General features: G+C 39.1%; 2 protein-coding genes across 2 annotated transcripts in view; one reads left to right on the top strand and one right to left on the bottom strand.

The window, feature by feature from the left end:
- LOC120861099 (serine/threonine-protein kinase TNNI3K-like) overlaps window positions 1–19,945 on the top strand; it is a 329,844-nt gene that overhangs the window by 237,182 nt on the left and 72,717 nt on the right. The gene's annotated exons all lie outside the window — the stretch shown is intronic.
- Window positions 2,258–16,655, bottom strand: LOC120861096 (leucine-rich repeat-containing protein 53-like). The gene is given in 5 exon segments (XM_040236758.1): window positions 2,258–4,881; window positions 7,447–7,962; window positions 13,431–14,176; window positions 14,178–14,237; window positions 16,570–16,655. Coding segments are annotated over 5 exon segments (3,738 nt in total). The 3' UTR covers window positions 2,258–2,551.

Genomic DNA, 19,945 nt, shown 5'->3' with positions numbered 1-19,945 from the left:
AACATTAGCCTATCAGAGATAGAGGATGCTTGTTGGAAAACAGTGAGAAGGGGGAAAATGTTCCGATTATTAGATGGGATCAGATTTTGGAAAGCTTTGGAAACCAGAATAGAGAATTTGGACATGAAATTTTAGACAATTATATTTTTTCCCTAAAGTAGTGAAAGATATGACAAAAGTTCATTCTCTGGAAAGTTCACTGGCGTTTAGTATGAAAGATTTGTTCACTTAGAGAATTGTACGTAGTTCCTATGGTGAGGCAGTCACTGAATTATCTCATAGTGTGCACTGGAATAGCTAAGCATTGTTTCTTAGTGTAGGCTATATATTACATGCTCCAGATTACCCTGAAATGTTTGTCAAAATGAAGATTCTGGGACCCTATTCTAAATCTACTGAATCAGAATCTCTGGGATGGAGCCTGCAACTTTGCATGTACCGCAGGTGATTTGCTCCTAATAAAGGCAGAGGACTACTAGTGGGCTGAAACAGAAGCCAAAGACACTGAAGTCAGAGCCTCTGACCGGGCTGCCATTGCAGTAGTAATCCAGTTGATTACAACACAAAGACAACAATGGTTACCATGGGGATTCAGGAGCAGGGCTAAATCCGAGAACTTCTTCAAAGGAAACAGAAGGAGGTAAAAGACTGGATTTAGGAAATGGATGAGAAGAAAGAATCCAGGAAAACCATCATCCCTGCCCTCTGAGTGAAAGCTAGTGACCAGAGTTAGGCCCTTATGTATCAGGGGCATTATTGGCAGTGACAAGAGAACAAAGTTAAGGGGTCTGCAGTAAGATGAAGGTGTTTTTAAAAGTGGGAAAAGGAAAAAGAAAGATAGCTACAGAGAAAAAGTGTAACCAGCTCTACAAAACTGAGAGAGCTGGCAATTAGAATTGTTCAGTTGCTAAGCTGTGTCCAGCCCTTTTGCTATCCCATGGACTGTTGCCCACCAGGCTGCTCTGTCCATGGATTTCGCAAGCAAGAATACCGTAGTGGGTTGTCATTTCCTTCTCCAGGGGATCTTCCTGACCCAGGGGTTGAACCCATGTCTCCTACATTAGCAGGCAAATTCTTTACCACTCAGCCACCAGAGAAGCTCAGGAATTAGAATACAGTAAACTTACTGTGCAAGGGGTTTGCGTAGGTGCAAACTTCTCACCTTCAAGGTACTTGACAAAATGAAGTGGGATCAGGCGAGGCAGACAGATGGCATAGGAGATGAGCTCAAGCAGAGAGGGGAGAGGAGTAGGAATGAAAGGCAAGAAAATTCTGAAACCCAGGAAAAATGGGAAAGAAAGAGAAAGAATAAGTTTAGGGACTTTTCAAAATAAGAAGTTTGTCATTATCTAGCAATTCTGAATAGGAAAGAAAACGGGAGACAGGTGGCCTTCTAAGCAATATTTACATTGTTCTAAAAGCTTTTAAGCTTTATAATATTGCCACATGTAGATTACAAGGATACAGAGACATATATGGAGATAGCGAAAAGAAAGTTGTCTTTGCAACCTGTTTTTCCCACTAGGAAATGTGAAATATTATATTATTCTATACCATGAAGATATGGTTTCAACATTTTACTAGGATATCACTAATAAAATTGAGTATATCTCTAGCTTTCAAATAAGTGTGGCTTTGAATAAGAAATGCTTATTCTACCATTGCTTGAAACCTAATATTTATGAAGACATTTAATCCCTGTGCGCAAGGAGGAATACACACACCAAACAGTAGTGACATGCTAAATTCAAGAGCTCAGGCCTTGAAAGCTTACATGCTAATGGGTTATTTAGTTTTCAAAATCTTAAGTTAATAACAACTGGCAATAAAGCCTGTTAAGATGCCTTTTGTTCTGAAGCTATTGTGTTGATTTTGAAGCCGCATTTGTTCTAAAATGATTGAAGTCGAGATCTCCACCTAGTGGATTTATAGGATTTAACAGATTTTACATAAATGGCCTACTACCTCTGGAAATCTGTAATGTTTTTCCCTTTGAGAAATAACAGGTTTTAAAGACTTCTACTTAGGACCTAGCATAATTGTTAACAGAACAGTTGCAAATGGTTGAAACATGCCAATATGCATATCAGCTAGACTACAGTTAACAAAGCTCAATTTTTATTTTCATACCATAATTAGGAAAACAGATCAGGCACAAATATGAATATATAATCATCTGTGTAGAAAGCAATATTGTAATACCACTAATTGAGATGTGTATAGTAATTTCCATAAAATAATCATCAAGTGTAAATCTGCTCAAGCACTTTTTCCTTTTTAATCTTTCATTTGCTTAAGGCTTTTTTTTTTTTTAATGTTTGCTTTCTTTTCCAGGATGAGGCCCAATTCTTCTTTCCCATTTTCCCATTCCTTAGAGAAGCAAACTCAATTAATTGTGTCAAACATATCTTATGGCTCTGTCTTTGATTTTTGTGTTATACTCAACTATGTACTTTTATTTTATTGATAACAAAGAGTCACTGAGGATTCTTCCTTCAAAATAATGCATTTGAAATGCATGCAAAGGCTAGAGGGTGTTTGTGTGTCTTTTTTAAGAAAGCTGAAGTAGAAAAGGATTATTATTTGAGTTATTTTGTTCACTTTGTTCTGCCTCTAAAGGTGATGAATTAACATATTCAGCAGCTGGTGGATACAGTGTGGGTTTCGGAGCAGAGTTTTCAGCTTCATTTATTCTTCGAGGAATTAGAGGCACCTCATTTTCTGCCTCAAAACTAATGTCTTTTAACTCTGGTAATGTCTCCCCTGTCATTGCACCTTCTTCATGTGCACTATTGTCTTTATCTGGTTGAATATTTTGAACTTCTTCCAAATAATGCATATTACTGTTAATTTTAAGATCTATTTCACTACAAGGTAGTCTATTTTGGGTTTCATGGGAACTCATCATTCTTAAATCTTTAGTTGCCTGAACAGAATTTGATTCAAATAATACATGTTTTTCACTTTTTCCATTTTCCCAAGTGTGTTGCTTTTCTTCTCTGGTGCCATTTAAGGTCATCTGTGTGGCCCTACTTAACATACTAGAATTTGCCGTGCTTTCATCGAGCCTTTTTTTCTCATCTTTCCCTACTATTTTTATCTCCAGTGCTTCAGCTCCGTCATCTCTGGGCAATGCATTTATGCTGTCAATTTCTTTTTCACTACTATTGGTTAGAGGCCAGATGGCTTGAGTACTCAGAGAGGTACTGATATCCTTGGGAAGCGCTATTCTATTTTGGTGTGGAATAAAATTTGTCTTCATAAATGTTAAGTTGCCCTTGGATTGTGTCTGGGGAACAGGAGAGCAATCAAAAGTTTCTGTTTTAGGAAGTTTTGTTTCTACATCATTTCCCTCATCCATAACACAGCTTTCCACAATTGGATGTGATATTTTGGGTTTTGTCATTAATGTTTTTTCATTTCCAAGTTGTTCGTGACTTGAGAGTTGCTCTGTATGTTTTAAGGTTTGCTTTTGATGTAAAGTATGTTCCTCGTAGGTGTCAGTCCTGCAGATTTGATTCCCTAGGGACACAGAAACCTGGCTTAGCTCACTGGTCTTCAATTTGTCCTGCTCCATGTGTTCAGTGCGCTCTGTTGCCCCTTGGTCAGCAGCCCCCCTAGAATGGTGGGATGGTAAAACATCCCTTCCTATGTTTTCCAAAGCTGCTGGTAAATAACTTGGGATGCCCATTATGATGCAAGCTGTACCTCCCACGTGCTCAGTTGAGAAGGAGGAGTGTGAATGCCCGTGTTCAGCAACAGTGGGTGTGGGCTGAGTCAGTGTTGATGGGTCTCCATCAGGAATATGACCAGTAGGGTGACAGGTGCCTTCCATAGAGCTCTGGTTGGCCACAGACAAGTCGTTAATACTGAGCAGAGAAGGCTTTTTCATGTTTTTTCTGTAATATGGGGTCTGCTTGGGGGCATGTTTGAGAGGCAGCCTCTTTGCAGTGAATTTAACATAGTTGTTAACCTCTGACTGTTGCTGAAAATCTGCAGAGGGCTCAAGGTTTACTCTGGCTTCTTTCTCAGAAGCTGTGGAGAATTTATCAGGAGGTAATGATGCTCGTTTGAGTTGCTTTGAGAGATCTGGCAAGGAGTTTTCTGGATGGACTCTGACTTTTCTAAAAGGGCTTACATTTAATTTTATCCTTAAATTTTGTCCTTTAATTTTCCCTTTGAAGTCAGCTGGATTGGTTCTCTTCTTTTTCAGAATCTGTGGATCAGTAAGTCCCTTTCCTCCTTTGTTTCTCTCACGAGGGTTGCTACATTTTTTGAGATCCAAGTTGGTCAGGTTACTTTCATTTTTCTGCTCTTTCCAGTGGCTTGATGTTTTGGATGACATCACCAAACTATTTTTTTCTATTAAATCAGGATGATGGAAGCTAACCCTCTTAGGGGAATATGTTTTCTTGATTTTTGATGATAACCCTGATAACTCCATGTTGTTCTCACTCATGAGGAATTTTTCTATTGCTCTGTTAATTTGGATTTGCTCTTTCTTAGGCTTTGAATGTTTTCGATGATTTGGCTTCTTTTCTTTCATGTAATCTTGAAACTGATCACAGGGCACATATTTACAGATAAGAGAATTGTTTGGCTGAAAATACCGAGGACTGCTCTGTGTTAACAGTCTACAAGGATCATCATATTTTGATCTGTGTTTTTGCAAGATCCTTTGTACAGAGTGTTCCTTGGGCTCACAAGCCTTGGATGATGAGCCTGTAATAAAATGTCTCTGCCTGTGAGGTTGTAAGCCATTGTCTCCTTTTTCCATTGGAGGCTGCCATGATTCATTTGTTAAATGCTTTTCAAGACTTTCTCTTGCCAAGGCTGAAGCCGATGTTGCATATCTTCTACTAAATGTGTCACTGCTGATATCTGCTGAACAATAAATGCAGGAATTTAGCACTGAGCATAGTTTTATTACCCCAACCAAACAGATGCTTAGAAACTTTATGAAAGGTACAAAAAGGACTCCTCCAATTATGGCAATTCTTGAATATTTCCTTAATATTTTAGCCAAATACTTAAGGGCAGTTTGGTGTGTTTGCAATGACACTCTTTATGGACACATTTTAATTGGTTGTGATTGATGCTGATGTAAAAGTTGTGGAATTAGAAATTAAAATATTCATAGTTGTAAATCTTTAGATTAGTTGTCAGTTAGGTGAGCTTTAAATATGAATAATGTTTAAATTCTTTCCAAATAGCTATAGTAACTTTTTCTTAACTCATTTACCACTTGGAACTAAATCATTAAGAAGAACATAATACAATATTGAGTAACAGGTTTCAAGCAGATAATAACCTCAGCAGCAACAGATATACATATATTACTGGCTCCATTCGTGTGGAGTCCATATCTATTTTACTTCACTTAATAGTGTATTCATTAAATAATTGTTAAATGAATGTGTTTTGGACTGTGGCCTGGTCTATGTTGAAGACTTTTAAATGGTTTGCATTAATATAATATTAATGAACCATGTTAAATAATGTTAACAACAAAAATAATAGTAATAGTTCACCATTAATTGAGCATGTACTAAGAGGTCGGCATTGTACAAAATAGTGTACATTCATTATTTCATTTAAGAGACCTGATCCATTGGATAAGTCGTATTATCCTATCACATTTACAGAGAAAGAAACAAGTTTAGAGAAGTTGAATATTCTCCCCCAGTCACGTGTCAGCTAAATGATATGGGCAGAGTTTGACCCAGATCTATCTGATGCTAAACCCTATCCTCTTCCACAATGCATATTAAGTTTAAAACTATGTCTTATCAGTATTCTTTCTCTTGGTCTGTGAAATTGTTTTATCCAAAGAAGTATTTCTTGGAGCAATAGAAAGAAACAGGTGAAATAGCCCCAGCTTGCATCCAATTCTAATCTAAGATCTGCCTTCAACATTCAGAATGACCTTGGAGAAGTCATTAACTCACTGAATATCAGGAGATTAGACTAGAAGGGAACTTTTGCAGTTATAAAATTATTCTAGGGAGAGAATTTCTAGCCTTTATCATATTCTAAGACAGCTCCGTGGCTCAAAGATAAATATTAAAAGCTTTTGGACCAGATCATCTCCAAAGTCTCCTCTACCCCTGAAATACTGTAATTCTGTGTTTCTGACTTAGAAGGCCTAATCAGAGTGACATTGCCTCTTACAGACTTCTTGAGAGTGGGTGTGGTCTTGACTGTTTTTCTCTTTTTCTGGATGCAGTACAATGCCTGGCATGTAGAATTTCAAGTCTTTCTTAAAGTGATTGTGTTGATTTGACAAATCAGTTTGCTCTGTGTGAAACAAAAGACTGGGTTTTAAATGGTTAAGAGGCCACATTCCCTTCAGAATAGGAGTTTCCCACAGGGATGCGAAGGCTCTTGACAAAGCTAAAATGAAACATCTGCCTAAGGTATGATTTTATGGAAAGGTTAAGTGCTTATTCCTTTATAAAATAAAACTAATCTGATCGAGTCTCTAAGACAGATGTTTCCTTTCTTGGCCATTTTTCTTTTCAATCAAATCATGATGACCCCAAAACTGATAAGATCTGAAGTCTGGGGGACACAGTGGCATAAATTTACACCCTACTTTATATCACATGTGAAACAACATACAATTTCATTCATTTCCAATTGTCCCTAAATCCTTAGGGCCAGATCCCCATGGTAAGAATTTCTTGGTGCAGCACCTCTGTCATTCATGTTCTGAGAGAAAGCTCTGCTTTTTGTAAACCAATTCAAATAAATGACAGGAACCTCTTTACAGAGTGGCTGTCAAAGTTTTCACCACTGAGCCTGAGAGCATTGCCTTACTATTCAGGGAGAAAAAGGAAGACATTTAATTCATTGCTTCCACCTAAATATTGACATCGCCCATGTACAGCGGGTAGTGTCACGGCCAGATTCACTTGGCTCCCAACATGGGACAATGAATTAAGTCCTGACTTTCCCTGAACTGGGAAGTTATCATCTCTGACAGCTCAGCAAGCATAGTGTGTGTCTTGACATCATTCCTGAAATGAATCACTAGCATTAGAAGGCCCATTCTTCTAACATGTCATGCTCTGGGAAGGTTGCTTACTGCAGAACTGGCATTAGAGCTCGACGGATGTTGGAACAGAAGCCAATACTCAGCCTCCCATAAATCTTAACAGTGCTATTGCTATTGAAAAGTCTTCTTTAAAAAAAAAAAATTTAGGTGTTGGGTCATGAAATTCACTTTCCAAGGGGTACAAGATGTACTCTCAGCTCCTGAGGGTTGGAAGCATCCATGTACGCCTCACTGGAAACACACATGTGCATACATACACACAAAAATGCATGTCCAGTATCTTTAGGAGAAGAATAACCTAGTGCCATGGTGATTTTTATGGCATTACTCTTTTGAGGAAATCAAAAGAAATTTAAACCAAATGGGACTTTTCAAACAAGATAACTCACCTGTCGTTCTTGTTACATGCTGTGGCAGAGTTTGAGGTTGGCCTTCCCCAGGCTCATGATTCCTCCTCCCTTCAACTCTCTGTGGACAATATCTCGTAAGTAAGCCAGCTTCATTAAAAGCTGCCATATTCCCAGAAGGCTCTGAACATCCTGACTGCAGCAATCTGCCACCAAAGCAGAAGAAAGTGCTGTCTGCCCCATGGCCCTTCCCTTTCAGGTTTCTAAATGATCCGTCAAGGGCTGTGGAGCCAGAGGCATGTACTGCTTGATGGCTGCTTTCCTGTGAAAGTGGCATTTCCTTTCCAGCCCCCACAATGGACATGACCTTTATCTCGTTTTCCTGAGTTAAGTGGCAGTTACAGTATCCCTGAGCGTGGTAATTTCTTGCCTCATGATCACACAGGGATTCATTGAAGGTTCTGCAAGGAAGGTTTTCTGATGTGTGTTCATTTGCTTTGCCTTGTTGAAGTTTCCAGTTAAATACAACTAAACCTAGGCAAGTGAGACCAACAGCTCCTGTGACAAATGGAGAGACTATTAAAAGATAACATCATAGAAAGAAACATAAATCGTCAAATGTGAAATCCACAAGTACCAAGGTTAATGGCTTAGAGGGCATTGAAATGGGTGGGCGATCTATCACCATGTGGAAAATATTAGTTTAGATAGAGGCTATTTAATCAACATTGTTCTGTTTTCCAATTTGGATCTTTCTTTGTATCTATTAAAAATTATAAGAAATAATACCATCTGGAATGTGTTTGATAGAAAAAGTTTTTTGATGGACTGAGATTCATTCAAATTAAAATAATTCCTACATTAAAATTCTTTTCTGCCTAAGGGAAATGAAACTTCCATTTTTTAATCCCATAGTTAATAAAAATAGACAATGTTTAGCATATACCATGAAATTCTCATATACAATAACCTCCTCCCCCAAAGAAAAAGAGATTCTACAAGCTATTGCCATATTTTAATCATCCCTAAAGATTTATCCCCTACCTCAGAATACATCATTGGCTTCTATTAGTATAAAGGTCAAACTCCTTGGCATTCAAGACTCTAATTTGGCCGTAACCTTCCTTCCTAGCCTTATTTTTTTAATTATTTTTCACATTCAAGCACTATGCTTCAGACTCTTCAATTCATTAGTCTTAAAATGTCCTTCTAAGCCTTTGTGTATTCTCTTACTCATGCTTACAATACTTTCTCCTATCTCTGCTTATTTGAATTTTATTTATCCTTTAAAATCTAAACCAATACCTCATGGTTTCTTGATAGTTTTGCAATTTTTTTTTTTCATCTTGCAAAGCAAAGATCACCCCCTTCTATGAACTCCCTTGACATCTAATCTCAGAATTCCTGGTACTGTCATTTCATGTTCTTTCTAGGCTAGCTTATCATCTAAATATAATAGGAAAGGGCAGTATTTCTCAGACTCGAGTGTAGAGTCTAACCTATTTCTGCCTCACAGTTTTTCATCTTGACAAATGGCATCCTCAGCCACCTAGATGCTCAAACCAAAGTCTCAGTTACACCCAGCTCTTCCTCTGACATAGTGATTCTTTTTTCTTAGCACTTACAACAATATAAAAGTTTTGTGTTCACTTATTCATTTGCTTGTTCACTGTCTGTCCTCCCCTGTTAGAATTAAGCACTGTGAGGAAATGGACTTTTTCAGTCTTGTTTGACATTGTATCTCCAGTGACCACAAAACTGGCAGAGAGGAGGCGCTCCAGAAATATTTACTGAATATTTTTAAGTAAACAGAAAGAATTCTGTTTATGAATTCTAATAATGAAAAGCACTGAGTGGTCTAATCTCGCAAATCTCCAGAACGGTAATCAGGAGAACATGTTGTCAGTATAGACTAAGTTTGGAGCTCTGTGTTCTACATCCAGCTTTATCTATAACTTGCTGTGTGACCTTGAGCAAGTCACTTGCCCTGTAAACTCAGTTCCCTGACTCTGGAGATAAAGGCAGTGAATGAGTCCAGAAGCAACTTTCTAGACTCCTTGATAGCACTTTGCCTGGTTCTCTCTATGGCAGATAACCTTAGTGAAAATGTCATGATATCTCTTTAAACTTTCAAGAAAAGAGAAGTTATCAAGCATAGCTGTTTCATTTTTTTCTGTTAAAGACGAAGCTTAACCAAATAAAATAGCACTTTCTAGTAAAAAAAAAAAAAATCCAAAACAAAAATCTGCTAACCTTTGTGTAGCTTACCAGATCTTAATGTTTTGCACCCCATTTTAATTTATTTGATGACAATACACTCTTGGAGAATGTTATAACATATTGAGATAATAAAATCTCTAATAAAGACACAACATTTTTTTTTAAGTAGTAGTCAAAGTTAGGTTAGAACATTTTAATTGCAAGATCTTAGAGTCTGGGCTATTCCAAATAAAAGTTTTGATTTTTAAATGTCAAAAGTATGAAAATAATAAAATTTTAGACACATCTCTATATTTCTTACATGGAGTAAGAAAGCTTAGGACTCAAAGCTCTGTTCTGATACTTTTCTTGGGCACATTTTCTAACTTCTCTAAGCCTTATTGTTTCTCTTCTATCAAACAGGAATAATTAATACCACTCAGAGATAAAGTGAGACAGTATATGTGACATGTTTAACACAGTTCTTTGACATAGTGAGATTCAGTGAGTGGTGATTGTTATGTATTATTGTGGTTATAATTGCTGGTGCTACAAAAGTAGGCTTTGTATTGTTCTATTAGATCCTAGAAGCCTCAGCTATTAGGGGGAAAAGTCCAAACAAATTATTAAGAGAATACTTTGTATGACTGATGCAGTTACTAAACCATAATAAAGAAAGAAAAGACCTCAATTTTATTAAACAGATGATTCAACCATTGAAATGAAAGTACATATAATTTGATTATGGGATAAAGTATCTCTGTAATTGTATCCAAACAGCAAGGAACCACTCACTCTCCCACTATTGATGCTAGAGCTATGTCTGTATCATGTTACCACTCAGGTATGGTCACTTTCTATTAGTACAGAGAGCAAAAGCAGAAAATGAAGCTTGTAGGAAGTTTGAACCTGCTGTCAAGAAGATGGCTGAATTTTCATTGCCATGGGCATTGTTGCTATTGTTTAAAAGGTGTTCTAACAATCCTTCTGAGTTAGAGAAATGCAATATTAATGATAAAAATCTCATCGAAGTATTGGAAATGTTACAGCTTCATGAAAGCGTTCTTTGTTTTTCTTCCAGTTCACAGAAGAGGAAGGGTCAAGAGGTTAGGTACCAATTAGCCACTTATTGGTTTAAATTCACAGGATATGATTTTATATATTCTTTGGAATTGTGATGATTTATCTAGAGTCAAAGAAAAAAATAAAATCAGAGGCCAAATTTTAGTTCTAAGTCTTCTTCCCACAATCTAGAGATATAGATTATTGATCACACCTTAAAAGGAGTAAGTTGATATCAAAAGTCAAGAGTTGTCTTAAAGATGAATCTCTCTTTAAAACAGCATCTGTAGTAGTTAATCAATGAAGGGTACATTTTTCTGGTAATTTCACATGCTATAACTTAATAGGCATATAATAATATTTCTAATGTTTAGCTTCCTATCATTTCGATAAAACCTTTGGAATCTTCCAGAATTTTTATGTATCTCTACACTAATGCAGAGTTGTTAACTTGGCAAAATCTTTTCTAAAAATATATATCAGAAATACCTAGGAGATACTAAAAAGTGTACCTATTGTAATATTTCCAAAGCAACCTCCTACAAAATACAAGTTCAATGAAAATTTCCTCTGTGGGGGGAAAAAAAGGTTAATGGTCAAATAAGTCTGAGAAATGCTCCACAGTATGTCTTCTTCTTAGAGACTCATAATGTTTATTAGAAAAATGAAAGATATAAGAAATGCTGTGGTAAAGAAGCCTATTTCACTTTAATCCAGCATTGCTCAAATCTATTTGAACCTAACAACCTATTGCTTATATAGGCATCTCTTGGTATTTTTATTGGAATATCTATTAATTTTCCCCTTGAACTAGGATTCTGTGCTAAGAAACACATTTAAGGAAAAATTCTCTGATGCCCTAGTGTTTTTGCCTTTTGTAGTAAATTTTTTCTTAGCACGTAAAATTACTGAGGATGGTTACACATTTTCTAAAACAGTTCATCTTTCTGAAAGAATCTGAACTCACTTTCAAGTGAGTTTGATTTCTGCTGGTGGTAGTTTCAGTGTCTAGACCTGACGCTGGTTTCCCTCTATCCTGATTAAAAGTATAAGTGTTAGGAGCTAAACACACACACACACACACACACACACACACTTTTCATCACCATGGTACCCCCAAGTACCAAGGATCTTACCATGCACTAAAAGCATACCAACATCTAGATAACTCAACAAATCTCATGCATATTTGGTCTTTGACTAATGACAACAAACATTACACTACATCATAATGATATATAATGAGATGTAATGATGAACAGTTTAAAAAATTTAAAACTACTATAGAAAAATTAAAGGGTTGAATGGTATCCTTACCTTAGTCAGTTGGGAGTGGGTGTGGTAATGGGCCAAGTTTATGGACAAGTTAGAGAAACAGAAATCTTTAAAAAAATTCAAAATCCCCAAATAGGTGGAAACCAAGGCACAGAGCAGCTAAATAACTTGCCCAAGTCACACAGCAAGTAAGAGCAGAACCAAATTTCCAACCTGGGTAATCTAACTGTGGAGGTCATGCCCTTAATCATCACTTACTTGTTTTTGTTTAGTCCCTAGACGTGTCTGACTCTTTTGTGACCCCTTGGACTGTAGCCCACCAAGGCTCCTCTGTCCATGGGATTTCCCAGGCAAAAATACCATGGTGGGTTACCATTTCCTTCTCCAGGGGCTCTTCCCAACCCAGGGATCAAACTTACATCTCCTGCATTAGCAGGTGGATTCTTTACCACTGAGCCAGGAGGGAAGCCCAGTCATCACTTATACAAGCACTATAAAGCAGGACACATCGGATTGTCATTATAGCCTCCCCCTTGGCACCCCACCCCAGTACTCTTGCTTGGAAAATCCCATGGACGGAGGAGCCTGGAAGGCTGCAGTCCATGGGGTCACTGAGGGTCTGACACGACTGAGCGACTTCACTTTCACTTTCCACTTTTATGCATTGGAGAAGGAAATCGCAACCCACTCCAGTGTTCTTGCCTGGAGAATCCCAGGGACGGGGGAGCCTGGTGGGCTGCGGTCTATGGGATCACACAGAGTCGGACACTACTGAAGTGACTTAGCAGCAGTACTTGGTAAAGCCCACCGATTCTTACTACCACAGAGAGGCTCACAGATATGAGTGCCTTGAAGAAAGAGACTAGGTCTCATGACTTTTCGAAACCCCTAATATCTTAATGAATGTATCAGTATGCATCAGTGAACGGATGACTGAAATATAGGGTATTCCTTCATTACACCCAAGAAAACTAAAGTCTGAACAGCAAAGTACTGAAGATCACAGTGCTAGTTATACCAGGACCAGAGCTCTTGGGACTTCCCAGGTGGCACCAGTGGTAAAGAACCCGTCTGTCAATGCGGAGAAGTAAGAGATGCCGGTTTGATCTCTGGATTGGGATGATCCCCTGGAGGAGGAAATAGCAACCCACTCCAGTATTCTTGCCTGGAGAATCCCATGGACAGAGGAGCCTGGCGGGCAATAATCCACAGGGCCGCAGTCAGGCAGGACTGAAGCGACTTAGCACACGCCCACACATCGACACAGAGCTCTTGAATTCTGGCGCAAGGCCGTTTCCTCTGTGTTAGACAGTTTCTTTGCAACAGGAAATTGTTGCAACCTATGCCAAATCAGCTAGCATCTTCCTACACTACTGACAATGTCTCTCTTCTACAAGCCCTGAAAAGGCTCCCCAGTTGCCAGAGAAAGGCATCATTTAGTGAATTTCAAGAATATGGAGAAGAGATGGGTATACTTCTCCCTGTCATACCTGCAAAGCCAAGGACAGTCAGCAGGGCCACATCCTGCCCTGGGAAGAGGGTACTTCTGTCCTTTAGAACCAGAGTGAGGTTGGCAGCCTTGGAATCACAGTTGGTCTCAGACAGCCTTAGTACGCTGTTTGTAGCGGCTGCAGCCATGGTGGACAGCTGTCAGCTTAGGTCCTTGGCACTTCTGAGTGTGCGAGCAGACTTTATGTAGTTTCTTAAGAATCGGGCAAGTGGGTAGAGATCACAAGTGCAGCTCCACTGGTTCTTATCTAAACTCAGAAGGATTAACTGCTTCAGGGGAGTAAAAACATCCGGCATGTGGGCCAACTTATTTCGAGAAAGGTCTACTTCCTGTAGTTGAGGCACGGGCCAGAAGGCATCTTTCCCAATAAAGGAAATAAAATTGTTAGGTAAATCCAGATGCCTGAGACTGTGGAGACATGTGCCTCCAAAAGAACTGTCCGTCAGATTAGTGATCTGATTCCCATCCAGCTGGAGCCGGTTCAGGCGCCTGGTGTTTCGGAACCAAGACCCTTGCAGGGTGTGGAGGGCATTGTGGCTGAGCGCCAGCAGTCTGCGAAGCTTGCTGAAGGTGTGATCCGTGAACGAAGAGCTGGATATTCGGTTGTGCCCCAGCAACAACGACCGCAACTTTGAAAGGCTGTGCAAGGCATCTTCCCGAACATCCTTGATGCCATTTCTGCTCAAAGAGACCAGGGCGAGTTTAAACAAGAGGGACAGATTTGTACTCTATAGATGAGAGATATCCATCAGTGATGATTAAAACCCTCGTGGTCACAGGGCCTGCTGTGGGGAAGAAAAGCACAGACTAGAAGCAAGTACACACACGTGGGAGGGGAGCACCGCGGAGAGCAGAGATAATCAATACCCTCTGAGCAATCTTATCACCTGGGTAAGAACAATAAACAAAATGAAAATGATCCTCTGATTTCTCAGTTTAAGGGGAAGGCAGCTCTTTATCAGAATGATGGATTTTTATATTCTTTGTTACCGTGACATGTTTATTTGAGAAACCTAAACCCATCTGTTCCTTTAGATGTCAAATTTAATTCATTGTTTGGGATTATCATCATGAATGTTTTTTTTTTTTGAAAGTGGCTTCTCAGGCTTTTCTGTCTGTGAAGCTGTGTACCAACCTACTCCAGCCCTGCTGACCCAAGACATTCAGTCAAGAGCTGAACCTGTGTCTGAGTTCCTAACCAGTTTTCTGCAAGCAGTGTATATTTATACAGTAAAGCCAATCACCTTTTTTCTCAAACATAAAGGTGTGGGTTGGGGTGGGGGAAGTGAGAAGGAGCACTGGTTTCTGCTTTTTAGCTCCAGGCTAAAAGTCGGAAACTTGGTAAGGATCTATATTCTCTCCAGACAAGCCGAGGATCTGTCAGTGGGGTTCTCATTATAGTCTGGGCCATCCTGGCCTCCTGTCTAATATCTGTCCCCTCCAATGAAGTCCATCAAGTGATGACAGGTGGTACTCAGGGCTTCCAACTGTTAAATCCCTTCACCATAATCACCCCAGAGCTATCACTGCTCTGTCATTAGAAATCAAAGCATTTTAACTCAATAAAGATGTATTGTAATCAAGAGTTATTGTAACACATCTTTATCATGCTAAAATTGTTTTGACTGCCAATGACAGCGTCATAAGGATGGAAGAGTCCATTGTCCCTGGGAGGTCTACAGGTGATATTAGAACAATCAGCCATGGGGGAAGCAAATCATAATTCCCTTATGAAATTCAGACTATAGCATTGAAACAAAGAGAGGAAAAAACAATGTAAAAGACAAAAGATTGCCTCAGTGCCTTCTTTTGGAAGAATTGCTCTCATTTCTGTAGCAGTAGCAAGTCTATGTCATGGGGTTTTGTTTGGGGGATGCTGTTTTTTAGAATTTATTACTGATTATTTGAATGCTGTTAATTCTGGCCAGGCTGGCATTTTGTTCCTTTCATCATTGTTTTTGATATGGACTAAGAGAGTTTTTTTTTTTTTTTTTTAAGGATCCTCAGTCCCCTAGAGATTTCTGACTCTGAGGGAGCAAGCTATTGTTTCTGTCAGTTACTTCTTGCCTAGGACCAGACAGGCTCCACTCACAAGTCATCCATTTACTTCTCTGTGTTTATGAAATCTAACTTCACAAATGTGGCATTCTGTAAATGAGAAGGAAGATATAGAGGTGCAGTGATGTAGATGAGCAATATTTGTTTCTTACAGACATTAGCTATCTCTGATCAAAAAATATATATATATAATGAAATTTATTTGAGCGGATGGGAATTTAGTGTTTTTAAAGTGTTTTCTACACAGACTGGAAACAGTGTACGACCAACTAGCCTTGAAACTGTCTCTTCCCTGTCAGGAAGGACAATGCCATTTTCTTCTTAATTCTCATGGAGTCACAGGATTTTAGAAATGAAATAACTCATTTTCTTCTACTCCATCTTAGATTTGTTTCTGAAATTTTTCGATTGGCAGAGTTTATAGCTTGTTTATCTCTTGTTGGATATAAGGATGTAAATCACATTCTCCTCAAATTTGTTAATAAGGTATCTTATTAAATTGTTGACTTAAGCAAGCAATATGTAATGAATACAGGCAGTGTATCTTGTTAGCATTTCTACAGCTCATTTACCACCAATAAAAAAAGACTACACTTTCAAAATTAGATGCACTTTGATAATAATCTGTTTCGCTGGTACATCACTTAATCTTACTAATGCTGAACAATTGCAGTTCAGGTTTCTGATTCATTGATATTCTTTTCACCCTGTGGTAGGTTTCAAATCTGCACAAAGTATGGACAAAATATAATTAAAGTGATCTATTTTTTTCATTTATTCAATAAGTGTGCAACTGACTGAAATGGTGGTATTCTTTTGTGATAGCAAGATATCTCAATTACCTCTAAAGGTCTTAAAATAGTTTTGGTTGAGACCACCAGGAACTAACAGGAAAATAAAATAATATTATCAATATATAGTTACTAAAGAAGGCTTACTCTTTAAAAATGTTTACCTCTTTCAGGCTGAGCCCAGAGATCAGTCAGTACAAAGAAGAGCATAATAATAAATTTTCCAAGTACACTGAACACTGATTTTTAGAGTGATGGGTTTTATTATCGATTGTATAGGTTAGCTGGTGACAGAGAGTTACATCTCTGGTGCACATCGCACATGACGCAGGGCAGGCTGCCACCAGCCGCAGCATGATGGCAAAGAGTATGAGCCATCCACCTGAAAGGAAAGTAGAGAGCAATGCATGTCATAATGTTGGTGTTTATTATCCAAGGATTTCAGTACATTCAGTTCAGGAGGCATTTTGGTGATCTCTCCTTTCTAATGAGCAACGTGAGTTCTCATATGGTGCCAGATAAATGGCAAGAATCCTTAATTTGAATAGAATTTAAACTGAACCATTATAAGGAACAAGGATATATTGGACAGTGCAGAGAAATATAGCTATGATTTGTAATAACTTTATTTGTAAATTAATTTATTTATTTAAATTGAAGGCTAATTACTTTAGAATTTTGTGGTAGTTTTTGCCATACATTGACATGAATCAGCCACAGGTGTACATGTGTCCCTCATCCCGAAAGCCCCTCCCACCTCCCTCCCCATCCCATCCCTCTGCTTGTCCCAGTGCACCGGCTTTAAGTGCCCTGTTTCACACATCAAACTTGGACTGGTCATCTATTTCACATCTGGTAATATACATGTTTCAATGCTATTCTCTCAAATCATCCTACCCTCGCCTTCTCCCACAGAGTCCAAAAGTCTCTTCTTTATATCTGTGTCTCTTTTGCTGTCTTGCATATAGGGTCGTCATTACCATCTATCTAAATTCCATATATATGCATTAATATATTGTATTGGTGTTTTTCTTTCCGACTTACTTCACTCTGTATAATAGGCTCCAGTTTCATCCACCTCATTAGAACTGATTCAAATGCATTCTTTTTAATAGCTGAGTAATATTCCATCATGTGTATGTACTGTGTAATAACTTTAAATGGAGTATAATCTTGGGCTTCCCAGGTGGATCTAGTGGTAAAGAATCTGCTTGCCAATTCAGGAGACATAAGAAACATGGGTTCGATCCCTGGGTTGGGAAAATCCCCTGGAGAAGGAAATGGAAACTCACTCCAATACTCTTGCCTGGAGGATCCCCATGGACAGAGGAACCTGGTGGGCTATAGACCATGGGGTCACAAAGAGTTGGACATGACTGAAGTGACTGAGTGCAAGTAGTTGCTTTACAATTATGTACATAAAGTGAATCATCTATATGTATACATATATCCCTTCCATCTTGGCACTCCCTCCCATTCCCATCCCACTGACCTAGGTCATCACAGAGCACTCAGCTGAGCTCCCTGTGCTATACAGCAAGTTCCCACCAGTTCTCTCTTTTACACGTTACTGTGTATCTATCAGTGCTACTCTCATCCCACCCTTTCTTTCCCCCACTGTGCCCACCTGTCTGTTCTCTACATCTGCATTTCTATCACTATCTTGTACACTTAAAACTAATATAATATTGTAAATCAACTGTGCTTCAATAAATACATATTGAATTCAGTTCAGTTCAGTCGCTCAGACGTGTCCAACTCTTTGCAACCCCATGGACCACAGCACTCCAGGCCTCCTTGTCCATCACCAATGTGCGGAACTTACTCAAACTCATGTCCACTGAGTCGGTGATACCATCCAACCGTACGATCCTCTGTCTAACCCTTCTCCTCCTGCCTCAATCTTTCCCAGCATAAATTCAGTTCAGTCGCTCAGTTGTGTCCAACTCTTTGCGACTGGATGAACTGCAGCACACCAGGCCTCCCTGTCATTCACCAACTCCTGGAGTCCACCCAAACCCATATCCATCGAGTTGATGATGCCATCCAACCATCTCATCCCCTGTCGTCCCCTTATCTTCCTGCCCTCAATCTTTCCCAGCATCAGGGTGTTTTCAAATGAGTCAGCTGTTCACATCAGGTGGCCAAAGTATTGGAGTTTCAGCTTCAACATCAGTCCTTCCAATGAACACCCAGGACTGATCTCCTTTAGGATGGACTGGTTGGATCTCCTTACAACCTAAGGAACTCTCAAGAGTCTTCTCCAACATGACAGTTCAAAAGCATCAATTCTTTGGTGCTCAGCTTTCTTTATAGTCCAAATCTCACATCCATACATGACTACTGGAAAAACCATAACCTTGACTAGACGGACCTTTGTTGGTAAAATAATGTCTCTGCTTTTCAGTACGCTTTCTAGGTTGGTCATAACTTTCCTCCCAAGGAGTAAATGTCTTTTAATTTCATGGCTGCAATCACCATCTGCAGTGATTTTGGAGCCCCCCAAAACAAAGTCAGCCGCTGTTTCCATCATTTCCCTGTCTATTTGCCATGAAGTGATGGGACTAGATGCCATGATCTTAGTTTTCTGAATGTTAAGCTTTAAGCCAACTTTTTCACCCTCCACTTTCACTTTCATCAAAAGGCTCTTTAGTTGTTCTTCACTTTCTGCCATAAGCTTGGTGTCATCTGCATATCTGAGGTTAGTGATATTTCTCCTGGAAATCTTGATTCCAGCTTGTACTTCATCCAGCCCAGAATTTCTCATAATGCACTTTGCATATAAGTTAAATAAGCAGGGTGACAATATACAGCCTTGATGTAATCCTTTTCCTATTTGGAACCAGTCTGTTGTTCCATGTCCAGCTCTAACTGTTGCTTCCTGAGCTGCATACAGATCTCTCAAGAGGCAGGTAAGGTCGTTTGGTATTCCCATCATTTGAAGAATTTTCCAGTTTGTTGTGATCCACACAGTCAAAGGCTTTGGCATACTCGATAAAGCAGAAATAGATGTGTTTCTGGAATTCTCTTGCTTTTTCGATGATCCAGTGGGTGTTGGCAATTTGATCTCTGGTTCCTCTGCCTTTTCTAAAACGAGCTTGAACATCTGGAAGTTCATGGTTCACGTATTGTTGAAGCCTGGCTTGGAAAATGTTGAGCATTACTTTACAAGTGTGTGAGATGAGTGCAATTGTGCGGTAGTTTGAGCATTCTTTGGCATTGCCTTTCTTAGGGATTGGAATGAAAACTGACCTTTTCCAGTCCTGTGGCCACTGCTGAGTCTTCCAAATTTGCTGGCATATTGAGTATAGCACTTTCACAGCATCATCTTTTAGGGTTTGAAATAGCTCAACTGGAATTCTATCACCTCCACTAGCTTTGTTCGTAGTGATGCTTCCTAAGGCCCACTTGACTTCACATTCCAGGATGTCTGGCTCTAGGTGAGTGATCACACCATCGTGATTATCTGCGTCATGAAGATCTCTTTTGTGCAGTTCTTCTGTGTATTCTTGCCACCTCTTCTTAGTATTATCCGCTTCTCTTGGGTCCCTACCATTTCTGTCCTTTATTGAGCCATCTTTGCATGAAATGTTCCCTTGGTATCTCTAATTTTCTTGTAGAGATCTCTAGTCTTTCCCATTCTATT

Source organism: Oryx dammah, unplaced genomic scaffold, assembly GCF_014754425.2.
Source record: "Oryx dammah isolate SB20612 unplaced genomic scaffold, SCBI_Odam_1.1 HiC_scaffold_11227, whole genome shotgun sequence".
NCBI lineage: Eukaryota > Metazoa > Chordata > Mammalia > Artiodactyla > Bovidae > Oryx > Oryx dammah.
The sequence above is the reverse complement of the archived record's forward strand: the minus strand, read 5'-3'. Positions and strand labels throughout refer to the sequence as shown.